Here is a 14,506-nt window from a genome sequence, read left to right as displayed (position 1 = left end):
CATCAATATTCATTAAAGTAGGAGTTTGTTTCTGTTTTCTACACAATATAGTCTACACTTTCTTTGTGAAAGAACAATTTTAGAAATGTTCCAAAAGTAATGGAAAAAAAAAGTATTGATTGCATTAGTCAGGGGTGGCCAACTCTGGTCTTCATGAGCCACAAACAGGTCTGGTTTTTAGGATATCCATGATGAATAGGCATTATGGACATCCTGAAAACTAGGCCTTTTTGTAGTTTGAGGATAGAAGTTAGTCACTCTAGGCAGAGAGTGATTTCCTAGTGTGTAGCAGATGGACTCAGGACCAATGGGTATAGTGTGCTCCTGATAGCAGTTGGAGACGGAGTCAGATTTCAATCTGATGTCAGCACTACATATACCCCTGCAGGAAGCTCTGCTCTTCAGTATTTCTCCATCTCCATAGGAGTTTGGGACTCTAAACACGCTTGCACAGCGTTACAAAATCCAAACCCAAAGAAGAAAGAAAATTCCAAAATCTTACCTCTACAAGACGAACCCCGCTCTCCTGCGGTGATACCTAAGGGTCCCGCCTCCAGTTGAGAATTCCTGAAGTGATTTCCGAGATCCCTCAGAGGTAAGCCTCGGTCCGGCAGTTGGTTCTCGGTGTGGATTTAGCCCCCAGGAGGGAGCGGCTGAGAGGCAGCGGGTGCAAGACCGAGCGCGGCGGTGAAGGTATTTTCCCTCTCCCCCACAGCCGGAGACCGCCCGGCACAAGACCGGGAAGCGCTGAGACAAGGTAAGGTAGAAAACTAGCCGGACAAATTGCCCATCGGCATCTGTCCCATCGGGTTGAGCAGCCCCGTCCAGGCTAGACCCCAATCCGGCTCAAGGGTCCTCCCACATGGAGACCCTCTGGGGGTGTCACCATCTTACTCGAGTGGTCACCGGTGGTCACCAGTGCTATTTCCCACCTTGATCACCATACTGTCTGCCTAACTGAGCGGCGAGCCGGGCGCATAACATTCTTGTGCACACAGCGGCGCACGCATAGGTGCCATGCGCACAGCGAGGCGCACGAGGGTGCCAGGCGCATAGCGCCATGCTCAACAGCGCTGGACGCACATGTTCAGCTGCGCGCACAGCGGCGTGCGCATCCCCGTAAGTGCACATACCAGCCTGCATGCATATCTCTGCAGCCTGCACAAACACCCTCAGCGCACCCGGAGCGCATATCTAAGCCTCCCGGCATGCGCATATAAACGCACAGACCAGGTTTGAACACCCCTACGCTCACAAACCATGCCACCACTGGCCAAGAAAGCCAAAGCAAAAGCCCTCTGTCCAGCCTGCCACATAAGAGCTGCGAAGTATGAAGAGACTACTGCCCTGTGCCTACAGTGCGAGACGGCTCTGGGAGAACCAGGGCAAGGCCCCCCCCAGCCAGTACAGGAATCCGGATTCACTGATAGTACCCCGGACCTCTCTATCCCCAGCTCTGCCCTCCAGATGGGGCCCTCGGGGAACACCGCTGGGTTCAATATAGACCCAGGAACCTTTTCCTGGGTTACAGCGTTACAAAATCCAAACCCAAAGAAAGAAAATTCCAAAATCCCACCCAGGAACCTTTTCCTGGGTGGAATTCTTTAAAGCTCTACAAACCTTCGTCCAGGCGCAATTGGCGCCACCGGTGACACAGCCACAGCCTCCACTAGAGGACCCAAACCTCCCAGGCCCTTCTCTGCCTCCCAGAGATGTGCCTCCCCCGGACAAAAGCCTAACCTTAGGGGACCCGGACACCTTGGAGGAAGACCAAGACTCCCTGGATGAAGGGGAAATCCCTCCAGGAACGGAACCATACCGAACCATGATGCGTTTCTTCTCCAACAGCACTGTCCATTCCTTGGGCAAGATTCAACTCATCAGCAGCAGTATAATAAAGCTTTCTTTCCTCAGTGTCTGCTTACTAGAGTCTAGCCAATCGTTGTGGTGCCCCACGGAGCTCCTCCCCATGGGAGGAGTCATCGCCACTTCAACCAAGAGTTCACAATATGCCACAAACCCAACAGATTGTTTCCTGATTGATAAAACATTGAGGTCTTCTGTGAGCCTTCAGTAATTGAGGGTAGGTGTAGCTAAATGCTGGTTAAAAAAAAAAGTAATAATGTTAATCTTGAGATATCACTTCTAACAGTTTTTTTCTTTTTACCTATAAAATTTCTTGTGACTCTTCCCTCTTTCATAGTTAATGTGGGCTAGGAAATGTATTATTTGTTTTTAAATGGTTATGTATTCTAAATGGAATTTCTGTGTTCTGATTATTCTATTGCATGGTATGTAATTCATATAATTAATAAAGATATAAAATTACAAAAACAGATAATAAACTTGCACTTTCAATGGAAAATAAAGAATTCCTGGGTGGTGCCACTTTCATTTTGCACGCGCAGACCTTGGCTTTCCAATAACACATTACAGATTCATCCATAGGTCCCCCCCCAATTAGTATTTAACGGTATCACTATCCCCATCTCCAAATCTGCAAAAAATTTAGGTATAACCATTAATTCAGATCTTTCATTAAAACACATATCCATAATTACCAGAAATTCATTTTATAAGCTTCAACTCTTGAAACGGCTTTGACCTCTACTTTTCTTTCACGATTTTCGGACTATACTTCAATCACTCATCTTTTCGGGGCTTGACTACTGTAATTCTCTTTATATAGGTCTCCCAGATAACACACTTCACCTGATCCAAAACGCAGCAGCACGTATCTTAAACTCTTCCATAAAAAATCACATCACTCCGATACTTCAATCATTACATTGGTTACAGAATACAATTCAAGATCCTGTCCATTATACACTCTCTCATCTACACTCCTAATTCAATTACCTTATGTTCCATTCTCCGGATTTACAAACCCACCAGACATCTAAGATCACTGGACAAAAACCTCTTAGACATCCCATCACCACGACAGGCCCGTCTTGACATCACCAGAAAAAGATCATTCTCTGTTATTGGACTAATCTTATGGAACACATTACCAGACTCTTTAAGATCCATATCCAACTCCAAACACTTCAAAAAATCCCTAAAAACACATTTATTTCAATCTGCTTTCCATATATCACACACTAAATAACATAACTACTTCTCCATCACACAGGGCACAACATTATTATATATTGATTTATTTTTTATGTAAACTATTCATCGTTTTAGATTTTTATTGTATATTTTTGTAATTTTGAGCTTTTATAATTTGATAATCTTTATGTTCTTTTAAATTTAAATCTTTATTTACATTTGTTTTTTTATTTAGTTATGTAAACTGTTTTGATTAAACACTGTTTGTAAAGATGGTATACAAACACTTTTAAATAAATAAATAACTAACAAAGAGCAAGCCCTGACCAGGCTTACTTGCTTCCCTCCTTGAATTGGACTCTAAAGAGAAAACGAATAATTTTGTGGCTTACATGAAAAATATATTTTGACAATGGCCATGCAGAACCAACAACTCTTACTGAGAAGTTGAAGCTGTGCTCCTTATCTTACTGTTATGAAATTATGAGGAACTGCTAAATATATGAATATCCACAATAAACTATGTTTTTAATCAAATTAAATATTGTGAGCTGGTATCATATTATAGATGAGCCCACATAGGACCTATGCAGTTATAATCATTTAACAACCCGGCCTCTGTCTCCCTTATTTGTCCTCTTGTGTTTTCTCTTGAAACTCTTACTTTTATATATATTTTTATATGCACTTAATAGGATTAAATATTGTTTACAATGGTGGACTTCCAGTTATGCTCTGACAAGAGGTGGTGTGCACTGCCTTGTCTCCCACTGAGATCCACTTAATCTGTTTATTTTTTAGATCATCCTGACTGAAGGATAATATGCTTCCAGTTAAGAATAAGAAGAAACACTTCCTACCATCTTTGGGGCTGATGCAATACAGTGCGCTGTTGGACGTGGGTTAAATAGGTGCTAATCCACCCCCTAATGCAATAGGGGGATTAGAGCCTATTTAACCCTCATGCAACGCGGAGTGAATGAGATAGCTCTCATTACATGCAAATGCATGTGAATGAGGCTATTACTCATTCACTCCACATTCAAAAAAATAAATGTGTGTCTCGGACAACCTCCGTGTCTCCACTTGTACTGTCATCCTCAGCATACCCCGCTTGCGGGCCACTACTGGATCTGTACACCTGAGGCATTCCTTCCATGCTGAGAGAACTGTCTGGCGTACCCTGCGCTGCGGGCCACTACCGATCTGCACCTCAAGGTATCTGCTCCACTACTGAGAAGGTTGTATGGCATACCCTGCTCCGCAGGCCTTCACTGGACGTCTACTTCTGAAGTATCACCCTGGGCATATCCTTGCTCAGAACAGTTTTTGTACTGCAGTTCCCGCTCCCCGGGTTCTGCTCAAGAACTACTGCTTACCCCGCTCCTTGGGGTCCACCTTTTCTCTCCTATAATAAAGTCTTCTTACAGTTGTGTCCCAAGCCTCTGAGACTGAGCCTACTGATGGTGAGGTCCACAGGGCTCCTCCCTGTGGGCGGAGTCATCGCTCACCTTGGTCCAGGGTTCACTTCCATACCGAAACATAAAATCATACACAAATACTGCTCTTATAGGAAACCCATCTCGCAGATGTAGAACACGAAAAGTTAAAATGTGGTTGGATAGGTTCTGTGTACTATTCCTCATACAATTCATGCAGTCGAGGTGTTTGCACTCTGATAAAAACCTGCCTTTAATAGTAAACAGATCCTATAGCGAAGTTGATGGCAGATTTGTCTTCTTGGACTGCACCCTACACTCTTGGTGAACGTCTCTGGTCTTAATGTGGATCAATGAAATTTCTATAGAAAAATTACTCATCAATTAGCCATATTTGGATATAGGTCTCCCTGCATTGGGGGAGGCTGGAATGTTTGCCCTGATCCAATGATGGATAAAACTAGTTCCACCAAATCATCATCTTTAACACCTACTCCTATTGCAGAACTGTTTAGGACACTGCATTTGACAGATGTAGAGGCATTTTCACAAAGGGGCTAAAGATTGCACTTTTTACTCTCCCAGGCATGGCACATATAGCAGAATTGACTATTTCTTATGCTCTGCGGATGTAGTTTCTCAGGTTTATGATAGTGATATTCTGCCCTGTACCATTTGAGATAATCACCCAGTTATGCTGTAGTGGCTTTTCAGAGGTGGCCTGCCAAGGTCCTTTTCTTGGTATTTGTACACTTCATTATTAGGTGACAAAAAAGTCATATAATTTGGTAAAGGACGCCGTTGCAGGGAGACTACGAGCTGGCGTTGTGCTGGGAGGTTTTAAAGCTCTCCTGTGTGGCAAAGTGATTAATTATGCTAGCTTCCTTCAAAGGGAAAGGAGGAAGCAGATGGAAGCTCGTGCAAAAATGGCCCCATACACGAGTATGTGGGCCATGAGTGATCAAAGTGAATTTTAAGAAGCTGGGAAGCACATGTGTACATATCTTGCATGCGTTAAGAATAAGGAGGCAGAGAAAGGGCATGGGCGTTCTGGGGTGGGGCCAAGACAAGTTTTGCAAAGGCTGAATGTGGCAATGCGCACTGTATTACCTGTGTAACTTTACTACTGGTCCTGATGAGATGCAAGTCTGGAGATTTTGAGTCAGAGGGGTTCTCAACACTGGGGGGGGGGGGGGGGGGGGGGGGGGGGGGGGAAGGAGAGAGAGAAAGCGCCTCTGTTAAGACACAATACGAGGCTCTATATATCTCCCACTGTAAGAGGGGCACTTTTACATTGGTCTGCATAGAGCACAAGGGTCTATAGCAGAGCTTTCCAAACTGTGTGTGTGTTGCCTGCAGTGTGCAGATGTGTCGCGCGCCGTGCAGTCAACTCCGACGTGAGTTTGGGCTTTTTTTTTACTAGCGATTCACTTTTGTTTTTTTTCAGTTCGTGTGTTGCTTATTATTGAGTGATTTTTGCTGTCAATTGCGGTTTTTTTGGCTTGGTGGGTGGGACTTGAGCCCAACAGTCCCTGTCATTGGCTGCTGTTGCCGATGAGGAGTACTGACTGCAAGCAAGTGTCTGGTGATCATGAAAGGTGTTATGCAGCACGGCAGGCAACAATCAAAAAGAAGAGGTACATGAGTGTGGGGGCCAGACATGTTGATGGCCCTATTAGTTATTCCTGCGCGATTCAGTAAGTAAATGTGCAGCCAAGCCGCACATGTTACTTTCAGAAATTAGCACCTACCCAAAGGTAGGCGTTAATTTCTGCAGAAAGCCTGTGAGGGAGTCAGGTGGACCGTTAGATGATAGAGGGGTTAAAGGGGCACTTAGAGAAGATAAGGCCATCACGGAAAGATTAAATGATTTCTTTACTGAAGAGGATGTTGGGGAGGTACCCGTACTGGAGAAGGTTTTCATGGGTAATGATTCAGATGGACTGAACCAAATCATGGTGAACCTAGAAGATGTGGTAGACCTGATTGACAAACAAGAGTAGTAAATCACCTGGACCGGATGGTATACACCCCAGAGTTCTGAAGGAACTAAAAAATGAAGTTTCAGACCTATTAGTAAAAATTTGTAACCTGTCATTAAAATCATCCATTGTACCTGAAGACTGGAGGATAGCTAATGTAACCCCCATATTTAAAAAGGGCTCCAGGGGCAATCAGGAAACTACAGACTGGTTAGCCTGACTTCAGTGCCAGTAAAAATAGTCGAAAGTATTCTAAACATCAAAATCACAGAACATATAGAAAGACATGGTTTAATGGAACAAAGTCAGCATGGCTTTACCCAGGGCAAGTCTTGCCTCACAAATCTGCTTCATTTTTTTGAAGGAGTTAATAAACATGTGGATAAAGATGAACCTGTAGATGTAGTGTACTTAGATTTTAAGAAGGCATTTGACAAAGTTCCTCATGAGAGGCTTCTAGGAAAAATAAAAAGTCATGGGATAGGTGGCGATGTCCTTTCGTGGATTACAAACTGGATAAAAGACAGGAAACAGAGAGTAGGATTAAATGGACAATTTTCTCAGTGGAAGAGTGTGGGCAGTGGAGTGCCTCAGGGATCTGTATTGGGACCCTTACTTGTCAATATATTTATAAATGATCTGGAAAGAAATACAACAAGTGAGATAATCAAATTTGCAGATGATACAAAATTGTTCAGAGTAGTTAAATCACAAGCAGATTGTGATAAATTGCAGGAAGACCTTGTGAGGCTGGAAAATTGGGCATCAAAATGGCAGATGAAATTTAATGTGGACAAGTGCAAGGTGATGCCTACAGGGAAAAATAACCCATGCTATAGTTACACAATGTTAGGTTCATTTTAGGTGCTAATACCCAAGAAAGATCTAGGCGTCATAGTAGATAACACATTGAAATCTTCGGTTCAGTGTGCTGCAGCAGTCAAAAAAGCAACAGAATGTTGGGAATTATTAGAAAGGGAATGGTGAATAAAACAGAAAATGTCAATGCCTCTGTATCGCTCCATGGTGAGACCGCACCTTGAATACTGTGTACAATTCTGGTCGCCGCATCTCAAGAAAGATATATTTGCGATGGAGAAGGTATAGAGAAGGGCGACCAAAATTATAAAGGGAATGGAATAGCTCCCCTATGAGGAAAGACTAAAGAGGTTAGGACTTTTCAGCTTGGAGAAGAGACGGCTGAGGGGGGATATGATTGAGGTGTTTAAAATCATGGTTATTTACTCTCAGATAATAGAAGGACTAGGGGGCACTCCATGAAGTTAGCATGTGGCACATTTAAAACTAATCGGAAAAAGTTATTTTTCACTCAACACAAACTCTGGAATTTGTTGCCAGAAGATGTGGTTAGTGCAGTTAGTGTAGCTGTGTTTAAAAAAGGATTGGATAAGTTTTTGGAGGAGAAGTCCATTACCTGCTATTAATTAAGTTGACTTAGATAATAACCACCGCTATTACTAGCAACGATAACATGGAATAGACTTAGGGGTAGATTTTCAAACCGCGCGATTTGGTGTACTTTTAGTAGATACGCGCATAGCCGCTAAAATCCTGGATCGGCGCGCGCAAGGCTATCAATTTCGTATAGCCGGTGTGCGCCGAGCCGCGCAGCCTACCCCCGTTCCCTCCGAGGCCGCTCCGAAATCGGAGCGGCCTCGGAGGGAACTTTCTTTTGCCCTCCCCTCACCTTCCCCTCCCTTACCCACCTGCCCGGCCCTGTCTAAACCCCCCCTTACCTTTGTCGGGGGATTTACGCCTCCCGGGAGACGTAAATCCCCACGCACCAGCGGGCCTCTAGCGCGCCGGGACGCGACCTGGGGGCGGGTCCAGGGTGCGGCCACGCCCCCGGACCGCCCCGGGCCGTAGCCACACCCCCGGAACGCTCCCGAGACGCCCCAAAAACACCACGCAGTTCGGGCCCGCCCCCGACACGCCCCCCACAGAAAACCCCGGGACTTACGCGAGTCCCGGGGCTCTGCGCGCGCTGGTAGGCCTATGTAAAATAGGCTCACCGGCGCGCAGGGCCCTGCTCGCCTAAATCCGCCCGGATTTGGGCGGATTTAGGCGAGCAGGGCTCTTAAAATCCACCCCTTAGTTTTTGGGTACTTGCCAGTTTCTTATGGCCTGGATTGGCCACTGTTGGAAACAGGATGCTGGGCTTGATGGACCCTTGGTCTGACCCAGTATGGCATGTTCTTAAAGTACACAGAAAAGGTCCCAAAAGTTAAAAATAATAAAAAAAATTTTAAATCGGCCTGCGGCTCACGGATTGAAAACCAGACTCAATTTTGCCGGCGTCTGGTTTCCGAACTCATGGCTGTCAGCGGGTTTGAGAACCGATGCCAGCAAAACATATGCGCTAGTGTCCCTAGCACCTCTTTTTACCACAGGCCCTAATTTGAATATTTTTTTTTACTGAATCACGCAGAGGAGAGTGGCCTGTGCGTGCGCCGGGAGACCGGGCCCTCGACCGCTCTCCCACGACTTTTACTGTATAGGCCCATTAATTCCTTGCTCAGGGAAACACCCTGGGACCAGGATTCCATTCTGTGCTGTATTTGAAGGTGGAGCAGGCTAAGTGTCTGGTTCAAGTCTTTTAAGGGGTCTTGATATACATTCCTATGGACTTTCTAATCTATCACATCCCATCCCCTATTTTGCTTATCCCCCAGTCTCTGCTGTTTCATACAACCCATCTGTCACGCGTTGCACCGGTCTGCAAGCGTCTGTTCCTGGAATCAAATCCCTGGTCGAGCGTCTCTGGATACTCCACAATTCTAAATAACAGTTTATTAGCATTTATCCAGTAAGTCCTCAGGTGGGATTTGAACCCTGTTCCACTTGACTAGAAGGCAGATGCCTTCTCTACTGAGCCACCGCCCAGTTCCTGAAGTTTGGTGTAAAAGTTCAGTTTTACAAGTTCAGCTTTAACCAATATCCAGTTCAATATTCAATGTTCTAGAGTCTGGCCCTGTTGGGCCTAACTGCCACCACCCACCGTATCCTTCGGGTCAGGTATTTCTCTCCCCAAGGATACAACCACCCGCTGGCAGTTCTCACAGCAAACGTGTCTATATTGTAAGTCCAGACCAACAAAGTCCCCTTGCTCACCTTCCTTGTGATGGGGTTGGTCGTCCTCCACACAGTCAGGTTGTCTGGTATCAAAGCATCCTTTCAGCAGCCTGGTAATCCAACCTTCCTCCATCAGTCCCCAGCTGGAGACTGAGACTGCTCTCCTGGCTTGGCCTTTTTATCCTCCCTAGACTCCTCCTCCCCTTGTAGCTGGTTGGCTCTGTACGGCCCCTCCTCATTTGTCACCTCCCCTGGGACCCAGGGATTGGGCTCAGCAGCTCCACCCTCCATCTCCCACACCTGCGGCTCCTCTGCACTTATAGCCTCTGGTGGGAGGAACCAAGGGACGTCTTCAACTGGGAGTTGCCTTAGTTCCCTTCCCCCTTTCTCCTGCATCTTTAGTTCCTGGGCTTTTAGATGCCGTTTCTGTTTTAGCATAGTGACCCCGTCACACCATCCATCACCTCTTTCTCTTATTCCCTGCCTTTCTACTGTTTCATACACCTCCCCCCACCACCTACACTTGCACCCTTCCCATCTCCCCTTATCTACCATATCCAGACTCTCTAATAGTTCCCTCCCTCCACCATATTACAAGGAGGAGAATGAAAGCATGTTGGGCCATGTCCTGTCACGTGATAAACATGCAAGGTGTGTGAGTGTGTGAGGGGGGGGGGGGGTGGTGTGAACCAGGAAACAGTTTGGCAGTAACTGAAAGCAACTGAAAGCATCATCATTGTACAGCAATTTAAGCTTCCCCACCTGACCTAACTGGACGTGGCTCCCTGGGACCAACAAATTCCATGGGAAGGGGCAGATTTTGCAGCCCTTCCCGCAGCTGTGGAATCATGGAAGATCAGGGGCCTTGCTCATAATTTATTACTCTTAAAAGTTTATTTAGATGGCATATTAATGGACTGCCACTGAAAAATCATGCAAAACAGCTCAATGAGATGCCATTTTGCAAAAATGGACATGTGAAAAAATAATTATGGTCTTGTTTTGCAAAACAAAACAAAAACATTTCGAGTGGTGTATTTATTTTCCTGGCCAGACCTAGGAAGCAGTTCACTTGCACCTCTTCCCTCCGTCGCTGTGATTGTAAAGGAACCTTGTGGACTATGTCCTTGCAGGCCCAAAACGTCAAAGTAAAGCCCGGTGTCAAGCCCCCATCCCTTGCTGCACCATTGAAAACTCAAACGAGGGGGGGTCACCCCCAAATCCCACCTGATAGCTATGAGGGTCTTCAGAGCTAGGTGCGATCCCTTCTCACTCCTGCCCCATCTGACCCCAATTCCAAAATGGTGTTGGTTAACGTTAGGACAGGGGTGGCCAACTCGGTCTTCAAGAGCCACGAACAGGCCAGGTTTTCAGGATATTCACAAGGAATATGCATGAGATAAGAACATAAGAAATTGCCATACTGGGTCAGACAAAGGGTCCATCAAGCCCAGCATCCTGTTTCCAACAGTGGCCAATCCAGGCTACAAGTACCTGGCAAGTACCCAAACACTAAGAGGATCCCATGCTACTGCTGCCAGTAATAGCAGTGGCTATTCCCTAAGTCAACTTGATTAATAGCAGTTAATACACTTCTCCAAGAACAAATTCAAACCTTTTTTAAAACCAGCTATACTAAATGCACTAACTACATCCTCTGGCAACAAAGTCAGAGCTTAATTGTGGGTTGAGTGAAAAAGAATTTTATGATTGGTTTTAAATGTGCTACTTGCTAACTTCATGGAGTGCCTCCTAGTCCTTCTATTATCCAAAAGAATAAATGATTCACATTTACCCGTCTAGACCTCTCATGATTTTAAACAGTAAACGGAGTGTCTTCTTTAGCCTTTTCCTCATAGGGGAGCCGTTCCATCCCCTTTATCATTTTGGTCGCCCTTCTCTGTACCTTTTCAGTGCAACTATATCTTTTTTTCAGAAGCGGCCAGAATTGTATACAGTAAAGCTGCGGTCTCAACATGGAGCGATACAGAGGCATTATGACATTTTCCGTTTTATTCACCATTCCCTTCCTATTAATTCCCAACATTCTATTTGCTTTTTTGACTGCCGCAGCACACTGAGCCAATAATTTCAAAGTATTATACACTAGGACTAGATATTTTTCCTGGGTGGTAGCTTCTAATATGGAACCTAGCGTTGTGTAACTACAGCATGGCTTATTTGTCCCTATATGCATCACTTTGCACTTGTCCACATTAAATTTCATCTGCCATTTGGATGTCCAGTCTTCCAGTCTTGCAAGGTCTTCCTGCAACTTATCACAATCCACTTGTGATTTAACTACTCTGAATAATTTAGTATCTGCAAATTTGATTTCCTCAATCGTCGTATTCTTTTCCAGATAATTTATAAATATATTGAAAAGCACCAGTCCAAGTACAGATCGCTAAGGCACTCCGTTTACTCTTTTACACTGAGAAAGTTTACCATTTAATCCTACTCTCTGTTTCCTGTCTTTTAACCACAAAAGGACATCGCCTCCTATCCCATGACTTTTTAGTTTTCTTAGAAGCCTCTCATGAGGGACTTTGTCAAACACCTTCTGAAAATCCAAATACACTATATCTACTGGCTCACCTTTATCCACATGTTCATTAACCCTTTAAAAAAATGAAGATTTGTGAGCCAAGATTTCCCTTCGGTAAATCCCTGCTGTGCTCCATTAAACAATGTCTTTCTATATGGTCTGTGATTTTGATCTTTAGAATAGTTTCCACTATTTTTCGTGGCACTGAAGTCAGCCTCCCTGGTCTATAGTTTCCCAGATTGCTCCTGGAGTCTTTTTTAAACATTGGCCACCCTCCAGTCTTCAGGTACAATGGATGATTTTAATGATAGGTTACAAATTTTAACTAATAGATCTGAAATTTCATTTTTGAGCTCCTTCAGAATCCTGGGGTGCATACCATCCGGTCCAGGTGATTTGCTACTCTTTAGATTGACAATCTGGCCTACTACATTTTCCAGGTTCACAGTGATTTGGTTTAGTTCATCTGACTTTTCACCCTTGAAAACCATCTCCAGAACTGGTATTTTCCCAACATCCTCATTAGTAAACACAGAAGCAAAGAATTAATTTAGTCTTTCTGCAATGGCCTTATCTTCCCTAAGAGCCCATTTAACTCCTTGCTCATCTAACAGTCCAACTGACTCCCTCACAGGTTTCATGCTTTGAATATATTTAAAAATGTTTAATATGAGTTTTTGCCTCTACGGCCAACTTAATTTCAAATTATCTCTTAGCCTGCCTTATCAATATTTTACACTTAACTTGATAATGCTTTTTCCTATTTTCTTCAGATGCAAATCTATCTCATGCCTATTCATTATGGATATCCTGAAAACCTGTCCTCTTTGTGGCTCTCGAAGACTGGAGTTGGCCATCCCTGCCTTAAGAAATCTTTGCATTTGTCAAAGGTGCTCCTGCTGTCAACTGGCATGATTTTGTAAATGGGTGTGGATGGGTTAGGAGTGATTTGGGAACTACTACTGCCCAAGAACACCCCCACAGCTGTCAGGTACATTTTTTGGGGAGTAGGAAGGGTGACCCTAATTGCGGTTTTAATGAATTTGGAGGGAAAGGGAGCAGAGCTTAAACTTTGATTTTTCCACCAATGAGAGGCAGGATTTATGTGCATAATACGTTATTTATGCAGGTTTTGTGTGCACAACCTACGACAGTAACTTTTACCCAGGCACTTAAGCGCACATGTCCACGTGTTCATTGACCCACGTCTAGAGATGCATTCATTTTATGACATAAGCACGTATAATGCCTCCCTGGAACACCTCTAAGTTATCCAGCTAAATTGTAGCTGGATAATGAAATATCTGTCTAAAATTTAGGAAGCCAAGTGCACAAATATTAATGTGGCTGGCTAACTTCTGCCTTATCCGGCTGAATGTCTTTGAATATAGACCTCACTGAGCACAAATCATGGCTGTGCCCCTAAACTTTTCAGTGCATTAACCATATTGTGTGTGAGCAAAACATTGTTTTTGTGCATAAACAATTTATGCCCCTTATTCATTTTTTTCTGTGCATATTTTTAGTATGTATTTTAACGTTCCAAATCCATTTCCATACTATTAGCTTACTGTGGTGGGAGATAACCCTTCTTTTTCAACCAGTACCTTAAGAAAATATGTGCTAAAATACAACGCACATATATTACCTCAATTTTATTACATCAGGCCCAAACTATTTACTTTAAGACACTACAAGCCAAAGGTCAAATAGAACAAACAACTACGTAACAAAATCAGCAGTATCCCAAGGCAGATAAATGTATATTTTAAAATACATAAATTCATCTCAATATGAATAGTGACAAAAAGAATACAACTGTAACGCTTGGAAAGCTGGTAAGTAGCATCTCTCTTCTTAAGCACAATGTCCACCCGCAGACTTGGGGGAGGGCGGAGTTTTCTTACGTCATTAAAACTAGAGATGCGGTGTGCAAAGCGCAAGGTGCGCAGGAACCATTTCATTGTCCATAGCCCCTTCCCAAAAAGCTTCGGCTTCTCTCTTTGACCTGAATGGGCTGCCGTAGTCCTGCCGACTCCCGTTTCCAAGATGGCCGCTTTGCGGCGCGGACACTCGCTGTGGACTTTCGCTCCGCGACGGATGAGGGCATAGGCGCTCTAGCTTGTTTTGGGGAGACCTGGAAGGGGAGGAGGGAAAGCACCAGGCGCTCGTGCACTGACTAGTCGGATGGATCTGTCGTTGCTGGTGGGCGGCTGCTGCGCGCTGCACTGATGAGAAGGCGAGAAGACGCTGCCTCCATCCACCGCCATGGAAAAGGCGCCGGAGCGCTGCTGCAGTGCGAGCAGGTAAGGAGGGAGGAGGAGGAGACCGGAAGCAGTGCTCACCGCGCGCGCTCTCGCTCCCCGGCACATTGAACAAAACGACCG

The 14,506-nt window shown here is 44.7% G+C and overlaps 1 protein-coding gene across 5 annotated transcripts in view; it reads left to right on the top strand.

The window, feature by feature from the left end:
* Nucleotides 1-14,000: 14,000 nt before the first annotated feature.
* MAP3K4 (mitogen-activated protein kinase kinase kinase 4) overlaps nt 14,001-14,506 on the top strand; it is a 464,119-nt gene continuing 463,613 nt past the window's right edge. For all 5 annotated transcript variants that reach the window (XM_029594154.1, XM_029594153.1, XM_029594149.1 and 2 more), the window contains exon 1: nt 14,001-14,425. Coding sequence is in view for 4 of the 5 variants with exons in the window: in XM_029594153.1 (XP_029450013.1) it covers nt 14,388-14,425 (38 nt within the window). In the remaining variant the exon portion in view is untranslated. The remainder of the gene's footprint in view (nt 14,426-14,506) is intronic.

This window comes from Rhinatrema bivittatum, chromosome 3 (assembly GCF_901001135.1).
Source record: "Rhinatrema bivittatum chromosome 3, aRhiBiv1.1, whole genome shotgun sequence".
NCBI lineage: Eukaryota > Metazoa > Chordata > Amphibia > Gymnophiona > Rhinatrematidae > Rhinatrema > Rhinatrema bivittatum.
The sequence above is the reverse complement of the archived record's forward strand: the minus strand, read 5'-3'. Positions and strand labels throughout refer to the sequence as shown.